The sequence below is a fragment of the Camelus bactrianus genome, chromosome 13 (assembly GCF_048773025.1).
Source record: "Camelus bactrianus isolate YW-2024 breed Bactrian camel chromosome 13, ASM4877302v1, whole genome shotgun sequence".
Lineage (NCBI taxonomy): Eukaryota > Metazoa > Chordata > Mammalia > Artiodactyla > Camelidae > Camelus > Camelus bactrianus.
In genome coordinates, this window is record NC_133551.1 from 79,185,249 (window position 1) to 79,206,683 (window position 21,435).

Here is a 21,435-nt window from a genome sequence, read left to right on the forward strand (position 1 = left end):
GCTCTCTGAAGAGGAGGTGCATAGAGAGGCCACAAGTGGCATGGTGACCTGAGTCCCAGCACTGGGAGGGGGATGGCTCCCCTCTCCTCTTCCCCAGCACTAGCCTGGGTACCACTGGCCTCCACCCAAGACTTTTTTTTTTCTTCTTCTTTTTTAACTTGCAACCTTTTACAGGGCTGACATGTTTTGACAAGGAGTAAAACACTCTCAGGATACTTCAGGATTCAGTTTACATCTGATTTACTGTTATTTTCGTCTGAGACATTCATAGGGAAGAGGCAAAGTGAGTACTGGGTCAGCCCAGGCAGAGGAGGAGGTGCCTGGCGGGGCTGAGGGAGGGCAATGCTGCCTTGTCCAGTGGCCCCAGGATAGTAAGGAGTGACAGGACATGGTGTCACATGCTGCAGAGAACCGCTGGGGTGAAGCCCCTGGAGGAACACTGTTTATCGCTACCCCCAGCATGGAAGCTCCCTACCCAGAAGCAGGGAAGGCTCCCTGCCCATGTGGGCCCTGGGGCCTCCACAGGGGGGAGGTCTCCTGTCTCTAAGGTCCTGAGTGCCAGGCTCCTGTCCCATTCCTCCCAAAAGGTGCCAACTGCATCCCAGTGGGTGTAGCTGGGCCCTGTAGGGTAGTGGGAAGGAAAGCAGTGCCACTGTCCCCAACAAGCACTGCCCCCAAGCCAGCTGAGGGTCCTAGTGAAGATGACCTGTCCATCCACCGGCTGCTGCCCACGTGATCAACCCCCAGCACTCCACCCTCCCCCTCCCAGGTCCTGTCCCCCCAGGGAAGCCTTTGGGACTTGGCCAAAGCCAGCTCCTTCCCTTCCCTCATCCACCTTTCAACATCCAGGACCCGAGTGGCCATGGACTCAGAGCTGCCATCTAGACCAAGCTCCCTCACACAGATGCTAGCCTTTGTCACTCGAGGGTCTGGCCCTTAATGCAAGTAGGAGGCTCAGCCACCAGACGCCCTGAGGTCCCAGGCCCAGAGCCAACCCAGGTCTGATTTCAACCGGACCCCAGACTCCTTGTCCAGCTCCCTGCTAAATCCTGCCCAAAGGACACCACCGACAGCCCAGCTCTGGGCAGGGCAGGGGAAGGAGTTGCGACGGGTCGCGCTGCTGCTAGAGCTGCAGCGGAGGGTCAGACAAGGCCACGTCCCGGAGAGCGGACGCCAGAGCAGGGCGCTCTCCTGCCGCGGGGGCCCCGCGGGCCAAAGGCCGGCCAGCATCCCACACCCGGGGCAAGACCCTGTTTTGGGTGGCGGGCGCCTCTCTAACTGGGCTCGGGAGGAGGGGGCCTTCGGTTGCGCGGGCGAGGCCGGCCCAGAGCTCACGGCTCCCGGCCACCAGCCTCCGGGGCCTGGGGACGCGGGGCGCGGCTGCGCTCACCATCGGGCGTGCAGGCCTTGGCCGACAGCGCCCTCTCGCGGCCCGAGCGGAAGGCCGCCGTCACGGTCACCAGGTAGGCGGTGCCGGGCGCCAGGCCCTGCAGCGTGGTGCTGTTCCGGCCCGCGGGCACCTCCACGCGCTGCGCCGCGCCGCCCAGCAGCGGCCCGACCTGCACGTGGTAGCCGAGCGCGGCGGCCGGACCCAGCGCCGGGGCCCAGCTCACGCGCAGGCTGCGCGGCCTGGCGTGCGAGACGACGATGCGCTCCGGTCCGGTCTCCTCTGCGGGAGAAGCGCCCGTGAGCGGGGTAGGGCTGCGCCCCCGCCCACCCGCCCCGGCCCAGCACCCCGGCGAACCCTAACCCGCCCTTCGCGCCCCGCCTCACCCGGCAGCGTGCGCACTCGCAGGTGCTGTGGCCTCAAGAGCCGCACGTTGGACTCTGGCATCAGCTCCACGTTGTATTCCGTGTCGGGGTCGAGGCCGGCCCAGGCCCAGCCCGTCGCGTTCCCTGGCAGCTGCTGGCGGAGCACGGTCCCCTGCTTGGCGCTGGGCATCAGCTCCAACACGTAGTAGCCCGAGTCCGGGGTCAGTAGGGGCGGCCAGGCCAGACGGAAGCCGCTAGACGTGACCTCAGAGGCACGGAGCTGCTGCGGCCACATCGCGTCTGCGGGTGGTGCAGAGGGTCAGAGAAAGGAGACCGCCTTCTCCCCAGGGGAAGATGCCCAGATGAGGAGGGCAGGAGCCCTGAGGAGCCAGCCCAGCCTTGGCCACGCCCACCAGATGCGAAGGCTGCGCAAAACTGTGCTGGTGCCGGAGGAAGGACACCAGCACAGCCAGCACCCCCTCACCCTCCTCCAGGCACCATCAGGAGCTTCCCTGCCTGCCTCAGCTCCAAACCCAGACCAGTGGGGACCGTTAGCATCCACCTCCCACCCAGTCCAGTGGCCTGGACAAGGGCCCCTCAAAGGTGGCAAGATCCAAAGTGATGTCTGAGAACAGAGGACCAGCCCCCCGCCCAGCCAGCACAGGGTCTGGGGTCAGCTCAGCTCTGGATGGTGAAGGTAAAGGGACCCAGCATACAGCCAGGACTGGAGAGTGCCCTGCAGGACATCAGAGATGTGACAACCCAAGGAGCTGCACGCCTCCAGTCCCCAGGAGAGTGTGGAGGGGAACTGCACAGTGGGCCCCCCAAACCTGTTACCACTTCTGAGATTGGATGCCAAGCAGCTCATGGCCATCTGGGTGACTGAGCAGGCGGGTATGGCTGAGAAACGTCCGGGCAGGGCGAGGACCCCCAGGACTGGTGCTGTTTTCTGTGATGCTGTGTGTACAGCTGCCAGCCTGACACTCACCTTGCTCATCCCCACACTCAGGCCCCGCCCCCAATCCCAGCAGCCCCCACCTGGCTGAGGCAGCCTCTTGCCCTTTCTCCTGTTTTCTGCTCCAGGATCAGCCACAGTTGTTGACCCAGGGGCCGCCAGGGGCTGGGTGTCCTGGGGTAAATCTTTGGAAGGACCCTCCACCCCCTTCCAACCCACAGTCCCTCCCCTTCCAGGTTCAGGTGGATGATTAATCCAGAGAGAGAGAGACAGGGAAGAACCCTGGGGTTACTTGGTACTTTTCAGGTGCTACAGCAAACCTAGCCAGTGACCAGGCCCTTCATCTCCAGCCCCTCCTCCTGCGGGGTTTAGCTGGGTCAGGGTGGAGCTACTAGCCCCTGCAGGAGGCCCTCCCCAGTCTGGTCTGGCCTCCTTTCCAGCAGTCACTACACCCCTTACAGTGCAATCCACTCAGACCTCTCGGTGATGGTCCTCACAGGGTGGGGGGCAGGGAGTGGGGCCCCAGCTCTTGGCCCTTCCTGAGCTGGCTCTCCTTCTCCAGCACACATACAGGAGTGAAAGCTCCATCTACAGATTCCTCAGGCTTGGAACCTCCTTCCTCTTCCTCTCCTCTTAGGCACATCCCACCAGATGCAGCCCCTCAGCCCTTGGGCTCACACCAAGTCCCTCACTCATAGGGCCTCCAGCAGACAGCCCCACCTGGAGGTGTATACTCAGACAAACCTGCCCCTCTGTCCCACCACAACCGAGGTAGGGGGCAACTGGGGTGAACAGTTGAGCATGTCCCTGGAGAAGCCATGTGTGTCACCTGGTCCCTGAACCTCCAGGGAGCACACTGCCCCTGCAGCCCTGGCCTCTGCTCCAGACATGCACATTCCTCCTGAAGTCTGACTCAGCTCTCTTCCCAAGCTCCCAACTAGGGTTCCCCCAGGCCCTGCCTCCTCCCACCTACCAAGAACGGAGCCCCTCAGCTCCTGGGTGATCATGTGCAGGTCGTCCACATCCACAAAGTGCAGGTGCTTCTCCGCGGGGGGTGAGGCTGCGGCCGACAACTCCAGGAGGTTGCCGCGGCCAGTGCTGACAATGAAGACAGTGACGCCCAGGTCCTTCAGCTCCTGCATAGGGGGCCCCACGGGGTCGCTGGAGCCGCCGTCTGTCACCCACACCAGCACCTTGGGCACTCCGGGCCGGGCCCCCGCCTCCTCGGCAAACAGCTGCTCCTTGGCGTATGCCAGCGCCAGGCCAGTGTTGGTGTCACCCATGCGTTGGGCTGCAGCACGAATGGCATCCTGGACAGTCGAGCCTGAGCTGTGCTGGCCGAAGGGGAACTCGGTGTGTGGCTGGCTGCCCACGTGCACCAGGCTGGCATGCAGGGCCCCAGGGCCCAGGGGCAACAGGGCCGCCAGCTGCCCCAAAAACTCCCGAACTCGGGAAAACTCATAATGAGACACGCTGGCCGAGCTGTCCAACAGAAACAGCAGGTCCCCCTGGGGGACAGATGCCGGGAGGCCTGGGGGAGAGGGGAGGGTTCAGCCCCAGGTGGTGGCCCCCTAACAGCCCCACACCCAGGGCAGAACCCCCAGCACCTGAGATTTCCCTAAGCCAGCACTTGCCCTTACACAAGGAATCCCTGAGCGCCTTCTCAGTCACACACCCAAAGGTCCTGGGGTAGCACCCCAGCGGGGAGAGGGGTTCTAAGCCAGCAGGAGGTCCACAGTTTCAGCGGTTCCAGCTCTGTACCCTGGCCACAGACCTGGGCACTTCCGGGCTCATGTCACTTCTCCTGCAAAGGAGAGCTGACCCCTCCAAGCCCCCACACTTCAGCAGACTCTGAGTGCAGGCTGGAGCCCAGGGTCCTGGCCCAGCCCTCAGGAGTGGTGGGTGGATGGGTCTGGGCCACCAGGGCTGCTCCCTCAGGCTTGGCTTCCAGAGAAGCAGCCTCCAGGCTGGAGTGCAGCCTCCAGGTAAGGCCACCCATGAGGAGTCAGGCTGGAGGGGCACAAAGCAGCTGAGGAGACTGGGTACAGAGCTGGAGGGATTGGGAAGACACAGCATTGATTGCAACCCCTCCCACAGACCAGATGGCCGGGTTGGAGTCGTGACCCCACTCACAGATGATGTCACCCCTCCCTTGGCCCCCATCCTTTGCTCTATCTGGACCCAGAAAGCAGGTTACCTGCTGCAGCAGCCTCAGGGCCTGATCGGCCCCTCCCAGGCCTCTCTCTCCCTTCCTGTCGGCATCTTGGGGGCGGGGCGGGGCAGATGGGTCCCTCCACCAACGTGCCTCGAACAGACAGTGGTCTGGGCTTTGGAGCTTCGGGGCCTCAGTTTCCCCCAACCCAATAGGCCGCCGCCAATCTTCTTACCATCCCTCTACCATTCCATGCAGAGGGAAACTGAGGTAGGGACAGCCTCCCCGGCACACACCTCCCCCTCCCGGTCCAAGCCCCCAAATCCCGCGGAGATGCCGGCGGGGTCCGCGCGCCGCAAGTGGGTGGGGTGCCCTGACAGCCACCCCGGCCCCGGAGCTGCGACAGGAGAGCGTGGCTCCGTGTGGAGGGTGGTGGGGCGCAAGAGCCGAGCCCGACCGGGCCCCCGCCGCACTCACCACGCTCCGCGCCGCTCCGCGGCAGCCGCAGGCTCAGGGCCAGGCCGAGAACCGTCCAGGGCAGCATCGTGCGCGACGGGACGGGCGCGCTCTGCCTCGGCTCGCCGCTGGCTCGCTCCTGGGCGGCGGGGCGCGCGGCCGCGCGGGCGGGCCCTGGGCCCCGCCCCCGGGAGGCCCCGCCCACCGAGGCCCCGCCCCGGCGCGCGCGCTGCCCCGCGGGCCGAGGAGCCCAGGCTCCGGGGAGGCGCGCGCACGCAGGGCCCAGATGCGCAGCGACGTGCAGAGCTCCCTGGGCTGCCGCCGAGGCACACACTCGTGACATGCACGCCCGCAGATACACAGTCTCCCCTTCTGGCTGTAAGGTCATGGGTCCTCCCTCCCCGCTGCCCACAGCGAGGAGCCGATCAGGGAGCCGCCTGAGCTGCGTCTTCCCCAGACACACTGCCCTCACCTCCGCGGTGCTGGAAGTGCCTGAAGCCAGGCCCAAAAGAGCCCCATAGGGGTATGAGAGTTTGTGGGTGACACCAAAAACAGCGTACCCCCAGCACGGCCCAGGCCTTGGCCACGGGGCTGGGGGAGGAGCAGGTGTCTGGGGCTGGGACATGTGTCTCCAAGGAATGGTCTACAGAGATCAGAAGGGCTGAACTTAGAAGGGATGCAGCGCGTTGGGAGGGGAAAGAAGCCTGCGACATTCGAGGGGAATCTCCTTGCGGGACACAAAGCCTCCACCCACCTGGCTTCTCAGAGGAAGGGGAATAAGGGCTGAGGATGGTTGGTTCAGGCCCTGTCCAGTGTGACCATGCTGGGCCTGTAGCTGTCCCCACATCCTGCCCAATGAGGGGCCCAGACTCCAAGACTGAGGACAGACCCCCAGCAGCCCACTGGAGCAGCCCTCTGGAGGGACTGCCTGGTGGGCCAGGTGGCTTGCATCCTGGGATCTTTGCTAGACCAGACCAGAGGTGGCTGGCTGCCAGGGACACCCTGAGGGACACTCAGCCCCCAGGGCAGATTCTTTGCTCTTAGGTGAGGCAGTTCAGCATCCCTGGGCAGGAATTGAGGTCCAGGAGAGCCTCACCCCCCTCACTCCTAAGATTCCTTGTGGTGGGGTAACCACTGCCCTCTCCCAACCACTCCTTTCTGCTTAGCTGGGGAGGGGCACAGGTCCCGCAGGGCGAGGCAGCAGGGCCATCTCTGCCAGGATGTCCCCTCCCTTTCCCCCTCCCCAGGAGGACGGATGGGACTCAATGGTTTTCCTTCCTCCCTTTCTGGCAGGTGAGACGCCGGGCTTTGAGACAGGCTGACTTTGCCTAAAAAAGGAAGCGGCTCAGCTGAGCCTGAGGAGCTGGGGCAGGAACAAGCGAGAACTGTGTCCCCGCCGCCCCCACCCCCTTGCCGGGAATCTTGGCAGTGGCAGTGCTGGCTCAGCTCCACAGACCTCAGGCCTTGGCTGGGACCAGAAGCTGCCTGGTGCTTCCGCCTGGTCGCTGAGGGGGCAGCAATGGGCTTGAACCCCCAAAGTTCAGGGTTTACTTCCCTAGGGACCTTGCTCGCCTGGCCCTCAGCCCTCCAGCACACACGGCTGACCAGGGCTGCTGCAGGGAGGGACTATGAGCTGAGCAGAGGCCATGATGCTGCAGCACCAGCAGCAGCTAGAGACCTGGGGGCCCGGCGGGGAGACCACCCAGGTAGATACGTGCCAGCACGTCTTGGCTCATCCTCCATCTCGCTGGGCACCCACCTGCCCCAGGCAGGGAGCCAGGCCATGCTGAGTCTGCCCTGTGGCATCCCCAGTCCTGCCCAGAGGGTGAGCCCACAGTCACACCTCAGCTTTGCTGCGGGGTTGACGGGGACGTTTCCGTCCCTTCTGGAAAAATTGAGCTGCTCTTCTTGGCCATGACGCAAGCCCTCGAGGAAGCAGCCATCCTCCTCCCTCCAGCCTCTCCATCTGAGGGAGAAAGGATGGGAGGCCCAGCCTTGGCTGACAGTTCCTCCTCACCTCTGCCCAGGGTCACCCCCAGCACTCACACTGAACTCTGGCCTGACCCCTGGGAGACCACCCCAGCCCCATCCACTCAGCACTGCTCTCCCAGTCCCCCACACTACTCCTGCCTCCAGGATCAGCCCGAGGGAGACATGGGCCGATGGAGTGTCCCCAGGGAAGATGGGGGTCAGCGAGGGATGGAGTGGTCAGGGCTAGGGCTGGGCTTGAGGCAGACGCCAGAGGAAGTACAAATATAATGGCCCGGAATCCTCCTCTCTGAAGGAAGACAGGCCTGGGGGCGGCAGGGAGCAGAGAAGGACTGGGCAGCCAGGGCACAGCGTGCTCTGGCCCCAGCCCTCCACCTCCCCTGGGCCCAGAGTCTGCCTGGGCCTGGTGTCTGTGGGACCAGAAGGAAGGAGCAGCCTGTGTGCCAGAGGGAGTCCCTAAGCATCACTTCCTGGAGCTGGCCCACGCTGTCTGTTGGTCTGCAGGCAGGTGGACAGGGTTCCATGAAACCCAGGGAGATGGCTCTCCAAGGCACTGCCCCTGACCACCGCTGGTCTGCGGGAACGCGCCCTCCTCCGCTCCACCCAGGCCTCTGCAGAGAAGAAGGGCCTTTTGTCCCCAGCTTGCTGTGGCCATGTTGACCCCAGGGAAAAGGCCAGCTCCCCAGGCCTCCGACCCCACCCGCGACCCCGGCTGAGGTCACTCTGCTAGGCCTGAGGGGGCAGAGCAGCCTGGCCCCTCCCTACCCCCTGGGGGTGCCTGTACTGTGGTTCTTGTCAATTGTATCTCCCCCACCACCCATATACATGCCAGGGGACACAGAGGCTGGAAGTCGGAGGTGTGGGCGAGCCCAAGGACCCTGACCCCACCCCACAACAGTAAGTGGGGCAGAAGGAAGGGGTGGCCAAGAGCAGCAGGGCCCAGAGGCCCCTGCCACCACCCACCCAGCTGCCCTACCCACGCATTCTTCTAGACTCGACCTGCCCGTTTGTGGTCAGGGACATGCCAGGGCCAGAGGGCCAGTCCTAGGAGTCTGGAGGGCCCATTGTCCCATCCTCTTTGGCCCCAGAGCTGATCCCCACCCAGTCCTTCTGCTGGCAACAGCCAGGGTGGCAGGAAAGATGGCCGATGGGGTGGGTGGCCTGGGCACGGTGGGGGAGGGTGCCACCCCGTCTGCATTCAGCCGTCATCTCCATGCTGGTCCAGCCACATGACAGATTCTGCACTGGGGACATGCGGAGCTGGAAGGGGGAAGGGCAGTGGTGAGTTTGCAGAGAGGACTGGCTATTTATTTTCCCCCAGGGGGGTGGGGCATGCCAGACCAGGTGGGCAGAAGCTACAGGAAGTCCCAGGGTCCTTGGGTGGGGGCCTGCCAGTGTGTGAGGGCTGTAAAGAAGCCTGGGAGGCAGAAAGGGCAGGGGCAGGCTTCACAGAGGAGGCAAGGGCTCCTGGCCTGCGCAGGGGCAGGGTGGGGCAGGAGCCAGGCCTTGAAGAAGATATGGGGCCATCCGCATCAGAGGCAGAGCCCAATGGGCAGGGCTGGGAGGCAGAAAGGAAGGCAGAAGTTCAGATGCTCCTGGGTTTTCAACCCATGCAGGGAACTGAACGGTGATGCCCTTCCTGAGGTAAAACCCCTCCCTAGTCTTGGCTCCCTGTGCTGGAACCTTCTGTAACAGGGAGATGACCACCACGCCCTGCCCCAGCCCCAGGCAGGGTCCAGGCAGGCTTGCACAGGAAAGAGAAAGAAGGGAGCGACAGTCCGTGTCAGCATCTTGTAGGGGGCTCCCCGGAGGTAGGGGGCAGGCCAAGGAGCAGGGCGAGGGGCCTCAGCTCTCAGGGCCAGCACCAGGCTCTGCCTGTTCCTCCCCAGTGCACCCACCACAGCTGTTTCTGCCCAGCACCCCTGGCCTGGCTCCCATGCCTGGGTGGGGGCAGGGCTCACACCTGGGACACCGGATGTGGGGACAGAACTCTCTGGGCCCCTCCTAGCTGTGCAACACTGAAGGTGTGTCTGCAGACACCTGAGCTGCCAGGAAATATTTTGTGAATGAATAAATGGCCTTGGGCAGATCCAGGAACCTGGCAGAGCCCGGACTCCACACCTGTGGGGTCTGGACAGCGCCCCACCAGGGGTGTGAGGACCAGTGACAGAGGGGATGCACGCGCTCACACATAGGAGCATGTAACTCCCTGCCACATGCATGTGCACACATGTGCACCGCAGAGGCCCCCCCACAGCCAGGAACTCTTTACAGGGCCAGGGCCTGGGCACCTGGGGGAAGAGACTTTGTTGCCCAAAGTGGAGGTTTCCGCCACCCAGTTGCTTGGGGCCTCCGCCCTCGACTTTCCCAACTTCCCTGACAGCTGGTCTCCTAAAAGCAGACCCTGAGGCTCTTCTGTAAACTTTCCACAGCCCCCATGGGTGTTCGTTTTGTGAGTGGGTGGGTCAGAGCTGGGGGTGAGGCAGGTTGTCCTGGGGGCCAGCTGGAGGCCATGTAGGGCTTGGCAGGCCTGAGAAGCTGGGACACACGGTGGCCTCCCCACCCCCCACCCCCAGCCCAGCTGTTGTTTTGATGACTCCGGGGCCAGGCAGATCCTCAGGAGAGTCCTCGTCCTCAATGCCTGGCCAGAGCCCGTCCAACCCTAGGCAGGAGGGGAAGGAAGGCGGCCTCGGACTAGGGGAAGCTCTCCCTGGGCGCCAGGCAGCCAGCCAGGCTCCTGACCGACTGGGCACAGACAACTGGAAAGCCCCGAGGACTCTTGCTGGACCTGAGCCAGCCCCGAGCTAGGCGCTGCCCAAGCCACGAGGGAGCCCTGAGCCCTGACCTTTGGGCGTGTCTGGGCCCTGACCTATGGCTCATAGGTGGAACCTGGCTGGCAGTGCGGTGTACTAGGTCCTTTACAAGGCCTTTCAGCTGTTCCTAGATTTGGGACAAATTACAACAAACACATGTTTGATGCACTGTTGGGCTTAAAAGGAAGTAAATATCTCCAAGGCTCCCCAAAATGAAACACCAAAAATAAGTGCATAAATAAACAAATGGAATAGTGAACAGAAACCCGGGATGATGAAGGAAAACAAGTGGGAAAGCAGAGACTTCCCTGAACACAGCACGGAGAGCCACACTGCATCGGGACAAGTGTGGACCTCCTGCCCTGCGGGCTACAGACCAGGACCCGAACAGGGGCCCAGGACGGTCACGCCTCACAAGGACACCCTCTCTGGAGGGACCAGGTCTCAGAACGTTCACAGGTGTGGGCTGACACTTAACAATTGCAAACATTCAGAGAAACAACGTGCTATGACTGAGAGGCAGCAGAAATGACAAATAACAGAGTTAGAGCCCCAAAGAAAGGGATTGGAATTGTTAGGTACACACTATAAAATAACCATGTGTGAAATGTTCCAGAAGTCAAAGCTGGAACCCAAAACTGAGCACGCACCAAGAGACCGCCAAAATGAGCAGACGGGAATAAGAAGCGGTTGTAACCTTCAGGTATGACGATATGATAATTTAAAGTTAGAGGATGCATTAATCAGCAGATTCGATACAGCCAGTGATTAATGACCTGGAAGAGGGACCTGAGGAAATTGCCAGAACGCAGCAGAGAGACAAGGAGACAGAAAACACAAAAGAGAGATGAACTGACATGAGAGGTAAAAGGAGAACGTGCAGCACTCGTGTACCAGGTGCTCCCTAAGAAAGAACAGGGAGAATAAACGAGAGGCAGGACTGAAGCAATAATGGTTGGGAGGTCTACAGAACTGATGAAAATGTGAATCTATAAAACTGGGAAACGCAGTGGACACCAAATGGATACAGAACAGAGCCACAACCAGAAGCATGCTTAAAAGAACAGAACGCAAAAGATGGAAAAGACCTTAAAATTCTCCAGAAAGAACAGACTGGGCCCTTACTGTAAATGCTAATTCCGTTCTCAGGCTGAGCCCTGCACGCCTGGTTCTCTGGCCGCCGATGGAGTTTTGGAAACATACAGCGTGGAGTCTCCCAAGCAAATCTCACCACCTCTGGAACTCGCTGGAGGCCTGCTGACTGACCAGACAGGGGACTTTCAGAGGCTGCCCTTGGGGAGGGCACAGGAGCCCAGGGCAGCCACAGTGGCAGAAACCGGGAAGGCCGCCTTTCCCAGAGCCTGGCCGTGCGCCCTTCTCTGAAAACCATCTCCCTCCTCCCTTGGGGGTCCCAGTCTCCGCAGCTACGGAAACAGCAGGAGCGGAGAGAGGCTGGGGAAGAGCCGACCCGGTCCGGGGGAGGCCGGTGCCACCTCGCGGCCACTCGGAGCACTGCGCACGGAGCTGCGTGGGGCCCTGCGATTTCCCACGTTGGGACCTGGACGCAGACCCTGAGTCGCCAGCCTGGAGCCACCTTATGGGGGACACGGGGGGAGTTCAGGGGCCTCTGGGATTTGAGGTCTTGGGGTCCTTTGGAGATGTTTCTGGGGTCACACCCAGGCGCAGAGCTGCTCCTCCCCGTCAGGGTGGCGTCGCTCGCGCCCATCGTCGCTGGACACCAGGTGGCGGCGGGGTCCAGGACTGCAAGTCGGGGGCGGCAGCAGCGAGCGGAGGCGTCGGGCCAGGCGGGCGCGGGCGGCCGAGGCGAGCACCAGAAGCGGAGGAAGCGAGAGGAAGCCCGACACGATGAGCGCCGCAGAGCCGCGATCCGAGAGCAGCGCGCGGCACGCGGGGCGAGGCTCGGGGTGGACCTGAGGGTGGGGCGGGCGGTCAGGCGTGGCTGTGGGGCCTCAGTTCCGGGACCGGGCCTGGCGGGACTGGGGCGGGGCAGATAGACTGGGGTGGGGCCTGGAGGCCGTGCCTGGGAGCAGGTGGACTGGTGGAGCGTTAAGCCCCGATTCCAGCGGGGGCGCTGGGGTGGGGGGCAGGTGGACGAGGGAGGGTCCGGGGGAGAGCGCGGGGCCTGAGTTCTGGCGGAATCCGGTGGCTGGGACTCGCGGTGGGCCAGGCATTTCTGAGCAGAAGATGGGAGGCGAGGGACCCAGGGGTAAATGGCCCAGTAGGAGTCCCTTGAGGGGAGCCTCAGAGGATAGCTCTCCGGTTCCCGACCTCCGCCTTCCTCCCCTCTCTGTCTCCCACGGGTCTCTCCTATGTTGGCATCTGACCTTGAGGCCCTCCGGTAGGTGCCACCAGCAGGGGACACCTTTTCTTCTGTGGCCCTGGTTTCAGCCCCACTTTCCTGACATGCCTAAAAAAAGAGGGACACAGGGTCCCCCTCTGCCTGGACTCTCCTGACTCCAGACCAAGCTGCAGCCCCTTCCATAAGTGGGGACACCCATCCCAGGGTAACGGGTAATAGAAGATAAGGAGGGGCTGTGGACTGGTTAAATTTGGTGATATTTTAATATCCTCTTCCTGGAATCCTCCTCCTCTTCCCACTCTGCACAGCTGTCCAGGCCCTGGTGGCCCCTGGTACAGAGCTGGGAGGCCTCGGGGGAGGGGAGAGAGCTGTCCCCTTGGGTGACAAACAAAAGTCCTTCTTTTGCTACAGCTGGTGGGGTGGGGGGTACTTGACAGAAGAGGCTCTTCAGGGAGGGGCACGTGTGCCTCTGGGGACAGATTCACCTTCAGCCCCAAGACCCCAGACTTCCACAGGAACCCCCACTCCCCAAAGACTCCAGCCAGTCCCCCCACCTCCACGCCCACAGAGGGCTCAGCTCACCCTCGAGTGGCACAGGAATCCCAGGAAGACGATGGCTGCTGCTGGCAGCAGCACCAGCAGGAACACGGCTGCAGGCAGCAGCAGATGGAGCAGGAGCCCCGCCAGGGCCCGGCCAGGCAGCAACAGGATCCCGAGGCCTTGGGCAGCCAGGCCTGCCCACCTTGGGGACCTCAGGGCCGCGGCCTGGCAGTCAGGAGGCCTTCGGGGCAGCATGAGTGCTGTGTCTGAAGTGCCCTCTCCCTCATCCTCCTCCATCTCCCTCTCCTGCCCACTCATGTTCTCCTGGGCAGTGGACCTGGTGGGCCCACAGCGGTGGTCACGTTGCAGGAATGAGCCCCTCCCCCTGTGTCAGATTAGCAGAATTTTAACCATAGGTCCCCAGGTCACATCTCTACCCAGAACCCAGCATCCGGATAGAGGACCCAGCTGGAGGGCAGGACCCTGGCCCAGGGGTCCATCCCTGACCATCAGTCTCCAAGGCCACACCTGAGCCTCCGGTTCCTCCACTGCCAGGCTGACCCCGTCTCTGCCAGGTTACTGCAGCTCTGGCCCTGGCCAGTCTCCCCAGCCAGCTCCTGCATGCTCTGGTCAGAGCTTGCACAGCTGTCCCTACAGCTCAGCACTGGGGCCCTCCTCCCTCCTGGTCCCCTCCTCCTGCCTGGTCCCGCCCTCTGCCCACTTCCAGCTCCTGCACACAACGACTCATTTCACTAGTCGTAACTCTAGCAACTGCCCCATCAGTAGCTGCCACGTAGAGGTCAACCCCATCTCCCAGCCCTGCCCCTGCTGGTCCCTCATCCCCAAACCTGGCCCCTCACAGCCTCAGATAAGCTGCCCCGGAAGATGCTGGGTGCCCCCACCATACCTGTCGAGAGGGCCCGTGGGCAATGGATAGGAAATGCTTGGTGTGGGACTCAACACACAGTAGGTGCCAATAACAGCTTCATCCTACCAGCCAGAATCCAAAGCTTCATCCTACCAGCCACCAAACTTGGTGCCAGAATCCCATCCATCCTGAAAAAAGTGGGAGCACATAATTCTGTTACTTCAAGTAAAGGAGGTATCAGCATTCCTAGCCCATCCGAAAACTCCAAATAATTTCTTCCAATGTGACTAAAATACTCTTAGCACCTAACGGTCTCCCAGGGTTTTCGGGCATAACATACAGTATTTTAAACACCACTTACATAACCAGTTGACAAACTACGCAAGAGGTTGTCTGTGAGCTGAGTGGAGGTGGCCGGACAGCACCACATGCGAACGTTTCCCCTCCCTTAGCCCTTCCAACTCTGCTTCTAACATCTTCCAGGCCCTTCGAGCTCACCTCGGCTCTCTGCGGGCGCCCCGTGTCCACAAAGGTCATCTGCACAAGCGGCCGTGCCCAGGCTGTGACAGGTGTGGCTGCAGCAGGGAAGCAGCTCCTAAGCACAGGGCGCCCCCCTCCCACCCCCGTCCTTGTCATCTTGTCACCCAGGCTTGCTCCTTTCAGCATCCTCCTGCGTCACCCTGTGGGACAGGGTGTGGGGCTGACACCCTTGGTTCCCTTATTTTGGCCGGTGGCTCAGGTAGTAAATCGTCCGAACCCACCCAGAGCACCTTGCTTCTTTACGGGCTGAATCCGCCAGCCTGTGTGGCATGCCTGATTAACGTCAGGTAGACAGGTATTTTTGTGCGGTGACAAGTGTTAGGAAGAAAATGCAACAGAGGATGAGGCTGCTTCAGATCAGTGGTCAGGCTCGAGGGCCCCTCTGTGGAGGGGATGTCTGAGCTGAGTGACTGAGGCTTACAGGGTGGGGTCCATGTAGCTTGAGGGTGGGATGGGGCCCTTCAGCCCCTTGCCTGGAGACCCACCCTTTGGGCCTGGCTCCTGCAAGGGCCACCCCACTCTGGAGCGTGTACAGGTCAGGGCCTTCAGGACACCTCCTCTCTGGGAGCCGGGAAGGTGCTGGGGTGGGAGCGACTGCCCCCGAGCTGTGCTGCCCCCTGGTGGACAGTCACAAGAAGCAGCTGGAGGGGCGTGGCCACAGCAACCTGCCACACTTTCTCCTGTGTGGGCTCTGGACTAGTGGCCTTACCCAGGGACTGGGGATGGGAAGGCACCTTCAGGGCCAGCCTCCCACCCCGTCCCTCTGTGCCCCAGGGCCCCAGAATCCAAGTGGCCAGTCCCGGAGGCCTTATTCAGGCCTCTCCTGTAGCACCACTCTTCCACCTTTCAGACCTGGCTCCTCTCCTAAACAACCCCCCTTTGCCTGGCTCCCTCCTTCCGTTGAGGGTCTGCCCCTTCACGGCCCCTGCTGACTCGCTCAGCCTACTCTCAAGAGGCTTCCTACTCCCACAACTTATCCGGCCACCTGCCGGGCGTCCCAGGTTGATGTTCCTTCCTTTTCCTCGTGGAGCATCTTCATAGGGGGAAGGGCCCTACCTCACCCTGTCCACTACTCCAGCTGGAGTCAGGAGAGAGGCCAGGCTCCAGCACCGAGGGGGTCTTAGCCAGCTGGGACAGGAGTCGGGGTGAGGGGCAGGGCCTGAGGGAGGGACCCACGGGAAGGTATGTGGGTGCCTCCTGGGGTGGGCAAGTCATGGCCCATCATAGACTGAGCTTCTTGGAGGAGCTGTGGTCCATGGGCAAGTCCCTGCCTGCCTGGCCTTTGTCTCCCTGGAGGGAGGCCAAGTCAGAGGCCCTGGAAGTTGGCAGGGGCTGAAGGGTGCTGGGACAGGGGTTGGCAGGCAGGGCCTCCCCTTAAGTTCTGGGTAAACAGTGTGGGGAGGTGGCCCTTAGCCTGGCCCGGGAGGCAGCTCTGCACCACCCCCTCCCAAACAGCTGCAGCTCCAGCCTCCCAGCACGCTGGGAGCAGACACCCCCACCTCTGCACCTGCGGAATAAGTTTCATGAGAGGGCCACCAGGCTGTGGCTGGGCTGGGACAGCATGGAGAAGACCCCCAGCTGGAGGACAGAGGCCCTGGGTGGACTCTCTTCAGAGGTACCTGAGATCCAAGGCCCTCAGAAGGCTAAGTGGTGGCCTGGTTCCCCTGGAGAGATGAGGGGTCCATGCTGGCCTGGAAACAGTGGGCTGGGGCCGGCCTGGGGCCGTCTTGGGGCCTCTAGCATCCATGCAGGATTCGTGTTCCTTCCAGATGGACTCTGGGGTCTTAGCATCTGCGGAGCAGGACATGACAGAGGCGGAGGCAGAGCAGGAGTTGCGGTGGTTGGCGCTGGGCTCCGAGGAGGCTCTGGGAGCTGAGACAGAGGGGCCCAGAGCCCCGCAGGCCTGGGGGCGCCTGCTGAGGGCGGTGTGGAAGGGTCATGTGAGCCTAGTGACTCAGCTGCTGCGGCAAGGGGCCAGTGTGGAGGAGAGGTGAGCTCCAGGGCAGGGCCGGGTATCCTCACAGAGGTGGGGGTGGTGGCTGCTGTCCCTTCACTGGGTGGGAGACGGGAGCAGCAGTCCCTTGGAGGGTGGAGAGGATCCTCTAGTGGGCAAAGGTATGAGGTCTCTTCACTGGGCAGGGGCAGGGGCAGGGGCAGGGGCCCAGTGTCCGTCCCCTCCCTCACCCACGGCGCCCTGCCCCACCCCGCAGGGACCGTGTGGGCAGGACCCCGCTCCACCTGGCTGTCCTGCGTGGCCATGTGCCGCTGGTGCGTCTCCTGCTGCAGCGCGGGGCCCCGGCGGGAGTCGTAGACCGCGCGGGGCGCACGCCACTGCACGAGGCCGCCTGGCACGGGCACTCGCAGGTGGCCGAGCTGCTGCTGCGGCGCGGGGCGCCGACAGCTGCGCGCTGCGGGGCCGGCCTCACGCCGCTGCACTGGGCCGCTGCGCTGGGCCGCACGCTACTGGCCGGGCGCCTGCTGGGCGCGCCGGGCCCCGGCTCCGCGGCGGTGGACGCGCACGGCTGGACGGCAACGCACTGGGCAGCCGCGGCCGGCCGGCTGCCAGTGCTTGAGCTGCTGGTGGCGGGCAGCCACAAGGGCCTGGAGGGCACACTGCTCGTGGCGACCGCGGCTGGGCGCGCGGGGGCGCTGCGCCTCCTCCTGGCTCGTGGGGCGCGGGTGGACGCCCGGGACGGCGCAGGAGCCACCGCGCTCAGCGTCGCGGCCGGCCTGGGCTGCCAGCAGGTACGTCCCAGACAGGTCCCCAAGTGACCGAGCAGGTGGCGGGGTGGGTCTGGCACCAGGGGCCTGAGTGCCACCCTAACTGTGCTCTGCCTTGTATCCGGCTCGTGGAAGCCCAGGGAGGGCGCCTGGCCCACAGCAACAAGTGTTTATTGAGCACCGGAGTGAATGTGTGTGTGTGTGTGCTTGAGTCCAGCCAGCCCCCAGGCAGCAAGAATGGGCGGTAGGTGGCTCAGGACCATCGGAGGGACAAGCGGAAGCCTCCAGGTAGAGTCCCTCCAGCTGCCTCAGGCGGCAAGGGGCCAGTTCCTTCAATTACCAAATGGGGAAGCAGCATCTGTGAGGGGGCGAAGGCCAGACTCATCTAGGGCAGATGAGTGCTGTGTGGCCCACCTGGGCTACGACCAGTCCCCACCCTCTCCTGCCCTCCTTTTCCAGGACATGGAGGTGCTGCTTGACCATGGGGCGGACCCAAGCCTCAAGGACAGGCATGGCCGCTCTGCCCTCCACAGGGCTGCTGCAGGTGGACATCTGCCCGCCGTCCAGCTGCTGGCAGCTTGGGGAGCAGAGGTGGACGCTCGGGACTCGTTGGGCCTCACACCCCTGCACCACGCTGCTCGGGGAGGCCACGTGGAGATAGTCACTCACCTCCTGGACAGGGGTGCGGAGGTCGACGCCGCTGGTTGGCTCCGCAAGACCCCCCTGCATTTTGCCATGGAGTGTGGCCACGGCCCCACTGCCGTGCTTTTGCTGAGCCGAGGGGCCAGCTCCACCCTGAGGACGGGGTGGGGTGAGGTGGCCCAGGACCTGGGGCCGGCCCTCTGTGGAGAGCAGGAGGACTTCTGGGGGCACAGAGCCCCAGGGTCCCTGAGCTTCTCACTGCAGGGCCAGAGCAGAACAGAAGGCTCCAGGCTCCCACAGCCTTCACAGAGGATACAGGCACCTTATAGTCTGAAGCCGCCAGCCGGGGAGGCGAGACCAGCGCAGAGGCTCCTGGAGGAGAAGGAAGAAGTGGCTTGAATCCCAGTAACAAGTTTCTGGCCGGACCTGAGACGGCCCCACTGAGTCCGGGGGCCGCGTCACCCCTGCAGCACCAGCCTCTCTGGCAGAGAGACTGAGTTGTGGCAGCAGAGCTGACCAAAAGCTGACGGTCTCTGTTTGTCCACCATGGGGCTGTCACCCTCAGGGCTTCCTCTGTCCGTGGTAGCATTCTTCTTGTGTTTCCTTAGATTCAGTGTTTGTCTGTCGGCGTCCGTTCAATGACTGCAGGACCAAACGAGCGGCCAGTTGTCTTTCTCTCCCCTGCCGTCCCGAGCAGCCTTCTCTCGGTACCCAGCCCTGAACCACCCAGCGCCAGGTATGCCTGTGTGCACCAGGCCCACTGGACCATCGAACAAGCTGGTCCTCGACTGTGTCCCTGCCCTGCCTCATCTTTCCTGTGGGAACCCCAGTGAAGGCTTGAGCCCCCCACCTCCTGCTCCTGCTTCTACCTCCTGGTTGACACTAGTGCTTCCGCCTGTTTCCCCCAGGAAACCTAAGGAAGAAAAATGGTTTTTTCAATGGCATTAGCCACTCATGGTTATCACTCAGTCATATCTGTAAATTACGCTCCTGTGGTCCAACCACACAGAGGGACAGTTGTCTCCAGTGGCCCCTCTATGTGCTCTCACAGAAAATCATTGCGGTTCGTTGATTGTTCTGGAAGAACGTCTTTAGAGGACAGAGTTCCTCTTTCAAAAGTGAAAACTGTCATGCCAAATGAGCACCTCTGTCCAGGGATTATGGGGGCACTTGGATGTCACTCCTGAGGCAGTGGAAGCCTTGGGGGGGTTTGTGCTTGTGTAACATGGTCCCCGTGGCCCATGGAGCCTGCTCGTGCAGAGTGGGCTGTTCTTGGGACGGGGAGCCCAGGAGCAGTGAGATGGTGGTGGCACAGCAGTGGAGATGGGGGAGGCAGGCAGCACCAGGAGGATTTTGTGGGCAGGGCCCTGTGTGCTTGCTGATGGGTTGGAGGTGGGGGGCCAGGGAAAGGGAGACCTCACACTGACCCTAGCGAGGCTTGGGCCCGAGGTGGCGGGGTGAGTGGGAAACCTTAATCGTGATGGGGAGAGCAGGTGCACAGGAGATGAGAATGTGGGAAAGGTGGGGGCTGTGGTGACATCTCTGGTGTCGTCAGAGTAAAGATGGTTTCTAAAGCTCCAGGACACACCAACACCCAGCTTCCAGCACAGCCTGCTGTGCTGCTCCAGAGCCACACACAGCCTGACGGCCTCTCGCCTCCCCTGCTGAGTCCACTATGTCCAGGCACCAGTAGCCTTGGGAGCATTGCCATAACCAGGCAGGCCCCCAGCCTAGCTGGTCTTCTCGTTTGAGCCCCTGACTCCCTGCGGGCTGTTCTCAGAACAGTAGCTATAACCTATTGACTATCCTGCTCACAGTCTCCCCCATGACTCCCTCTCCCCAGTGGAGTGTAAACCAAATATGGCATATTGTGTTGTTCACAAATGCTCCAGCGATCTCATCCACCACCGTGCTCTTTCCAGCGCGATCTCCATCCTCCCCCATCCAGAGCTGGAGTCTGTGTCTCCACCTCTTGACTGTTCTGGCCACCCGAGTCCTGCCGAAGTGATGCCCTATGACTTTCCAAGGTGCAGGGTGGCTGCCACGCTGTAAGGAAGCCTAGGGCCGTGTGCTACACGGGACATTAAAGGCCCTCCTCGACCTCCAGGGCCCACACATCCTGACCAACCTCTATCTCCAGCCTCCCGCTTGCTCATTGGCCCCGGACCCACTCTGGCTCGCTGACCTTGACTACACCAAGCCTCGCACTTGCTGATCCCTGTGCCTGCCCTCAGCCACTGCCTTCTTCACTGGAATAGCACCCTCTCTGGGCACCCTTCTAACGCTATATAAATGGTATCCCTCAAGGTAAACGTCTTCTTTAAAGGGAATGCCAATAAATACGGAGAGTTAGAAAGTCAGCAATGGACACTCGAGTTGGTGAGTGCAAGTCGTCTTGGAGTGTGGAGGTCACAGAGGGTGCTGCTCAGACACCCTTCAAGGCTCCACCTGTCTTTGAGCTTCAAGTCCACAGCAGTATTTTAGCCAATGGCACACTTTTCCTGGCGGCCCCAGACACTGGCTGAGCTCAGCACAGGCGCTGGGGTCTGGCCATTTCTGCCCAACACAAGATTTCCCAAATAGGCAGTCTCTGCCTCGGAACGACTGGGTCAGCCCAGACGTTGCCCTGTCTGCACTCTCTCTCTCCCACGCGCAAGACAGGATGCAACACCATACTCCTACTTGCATCTCAGCATCTGCTGACAGGAAAGCCTATAACTCTCAAAGCATTTGTTTCTCCACAAGCTACTTATTAGTTACAAAAGTAAAAGTGGGGGAGAAACCTGGCAGGCAATTCCATAATCAAGTGGTTAAAGCTGACATTTTCCATGTTGGGACAGGCCTCCTGATACCATGCACAGAGAAGGACACAATGTAATCTCTGCGGTATTCTGCTAAAAATGTGTAACCCAGTTATAATCACGAGGAGACATCAGATGAACTCAAGTTGAGAGGCATTCTACAAAATAACTAGCCTGGACTTTTCAGGAATGCCAAGGTCAAGAAAAACAAAGAAATGCTGAAGAACTGTTCCAGATTAAGACTGAAAATGAGACACAACAACTATAGGCAGCGCAGGATCCCGGACCGGGGAAAATGCGGTGAAGATCATTTGACAGAACTGGGTATGGACTGTGGTCTAGACAGTAGTATTGCGTTAATCTTGAATTTCCCGATTTTGATCCTTGTGCTGTGACTTGTAAGAGAATGACCTTGTCCTAAGGAAATACACAGTGAAATATTTAGTTATCTTCCACTTCCTCTCAAATGGACCAGAGGAAAAACTCACTGTGTGCTTATGAACATTTATAGCGGGAATGACTTTTAAAAATGGAGCAAATGTAAACAGTTGGTACACTTGGGTAAAGCATATTGGGGAGTTTCTGGAACTAGTCTTGCAACTTTTCTGTAACTTAAAATTATGCCCAGATTTAAAGTTACAAAGGAAGTGCACACTCCCTTCATTGTTTCCTGTAATAATGATAATATAATGGTACCGTGGTAAAATGGTGACAAAATATACGCAATATTTATATTGTACGTGCCATTCCAATCCTTTCAAAGTGCACAGCTCAGCAGCACAAAGGGGACCTGGACGGTCGGTCGGAGGCAGCGCGGCCCGGCTGGGCTCTGCAGGACCCGCCAACCTCCGCTAGGGGCTCACCTCCAGCCATCACCGCCCCGCCC

The 21,435-nt window shown here is 61.5% G+C and overlaps 3 protein-coding genes across 19 annotated transcripts; 1 reads left to right on the forward strand and 2 right to left on the reverse strand.

Moving 5' to 3' along the window:
• Nucleotides 1-223: 223 nt before the first annotated feature.
• On the reverse strand, nt 224-7,281 carry VWA1 (von Willebrand factor A domain containing 1). Of its 4 annotated transcripts, XM_074377733.1 has the most exons (6): nt 7,159-7,281; nt 5,337-5,807; nt 4,905-5,012; nt 3,681-4,238; nt 1,774-2,052; nt 224-1,669 (listed from the first exon to the last, which is right to left on the reverse strand). In XM_074377733.1, exons 2-6 carry the CDS (start codon nt 5,701-5,703, stop codon nt 1,332-1,334), a joined length of 1,650 nt encoding a protein of 549 aa, XP_074233834.1. In that variant the 5' UTR covers nt 5,704-5,807; nt 7,159-7,281; the 3' UTR covers nt 224-1,331. The 4 variants fall into 4 exon arrangements, with proteins under 4 accessions (XP_074233834.1, XP_074233832.1, XP_074233833.1 ...); XM_074377731.1 differs by lacking the exon at nt 7,159-7,281 and having other exon boundaries at nt 5,337-5,940; XM_074377732.1 differs by lacking the exons at nt 4,905-5,012; nt 7,159-7,281 and having other exon boundaries at nt 5,337-5,940.
• A 1,144-nt stretch (nt 7,282-8,425) lies between these two features.
• TMEM278 (transmembrane protein 278) lies at nt 8,426-14,022 on the reverse strand. Of its 8 annotated transcripts, XM_074377749.1 has the most exons (6): nt 13,506-13,841; nt 13,020-13,362; nt 12,463-12,545; nt 11,688-12,048; nt 11,243-11,378; nt 8,426-8,564 (listed from the first exon to the last, which is right to left on the reverse strand). In XM_074377749.1, exons 1-6 carry the CDS (start codon nt 13,598-13,600, stop codon nt 8,503-8,505), a joined length of 1,080 nt encoding a protein of 359 aa, XP_074233850.1. In that variant the 5' UTR covers nt 13,601-13,841; the 3' UTR covers nt 8,426-8,502. The 8 variants fall into 8 exon arrangements, 6 of the variants coding, with proteins under 6 accessions (XP_074233850.1, XP_074233849.1, XP_074233848.1 ...); XM_074377748.1 differs by lacking the exon at nt 13,506-13,841 and adding an exon at nt 13,885-14,022 and having other exon boundaries at nt 11,243-12,048; XM_074377747.1 differs by having other exon boundaries at nt 11,243-12,048.
• ANKRD65 (ankyrin repeat domain 65) lies at nt 14,023-21,288 on the forward strand. 7 transcript variants are annotated; one of them, XM_074377744.1, is made up of 7 exons: nt 15,084-16,000; nt 16,155-16,375; nt 16,596-17,130; nt 18,357-18,484; nt 19,671-19,796; nt 19,889-20,055; nt 20,589-21,288. In XM_074377744.1, the coding sequence occupies exons 1-6, from the start codon at nt 15,947-15,949 to the stop codon at nt 20,004-20,006; spliced, it is 1,182 nt and encodes a 393-aa protein (XP_074233845.1). In that variant the 5' UTR covers nt 15,084-15,946; the 3' UTR covers nt 20,007-20,055; nt 20,589-21,288. The 7 variants fall into 7 exon arrangements, 5 of the variants coding, with proteins under 5 accessions (XP_074233847.1, XP_074233846.1, XP_074233845.1 ...); XR_012511510.1 differs by lacking the exons at nt 19,889-20,055; nt 20,589-21,288 and adding an exon at nt 14,023-14,414 and having other exon boundaries at nt 15,841-16,000; nt 17,566-18,484; nt 19,671-19,691; XM_074377743.1 differs by having other exon boundaries at nt 15,085-16,000; nt 19,889-21,288.
• The last annotated feature ends 147 nt before the right edge of the window (nt 21,289-21,435 follow it).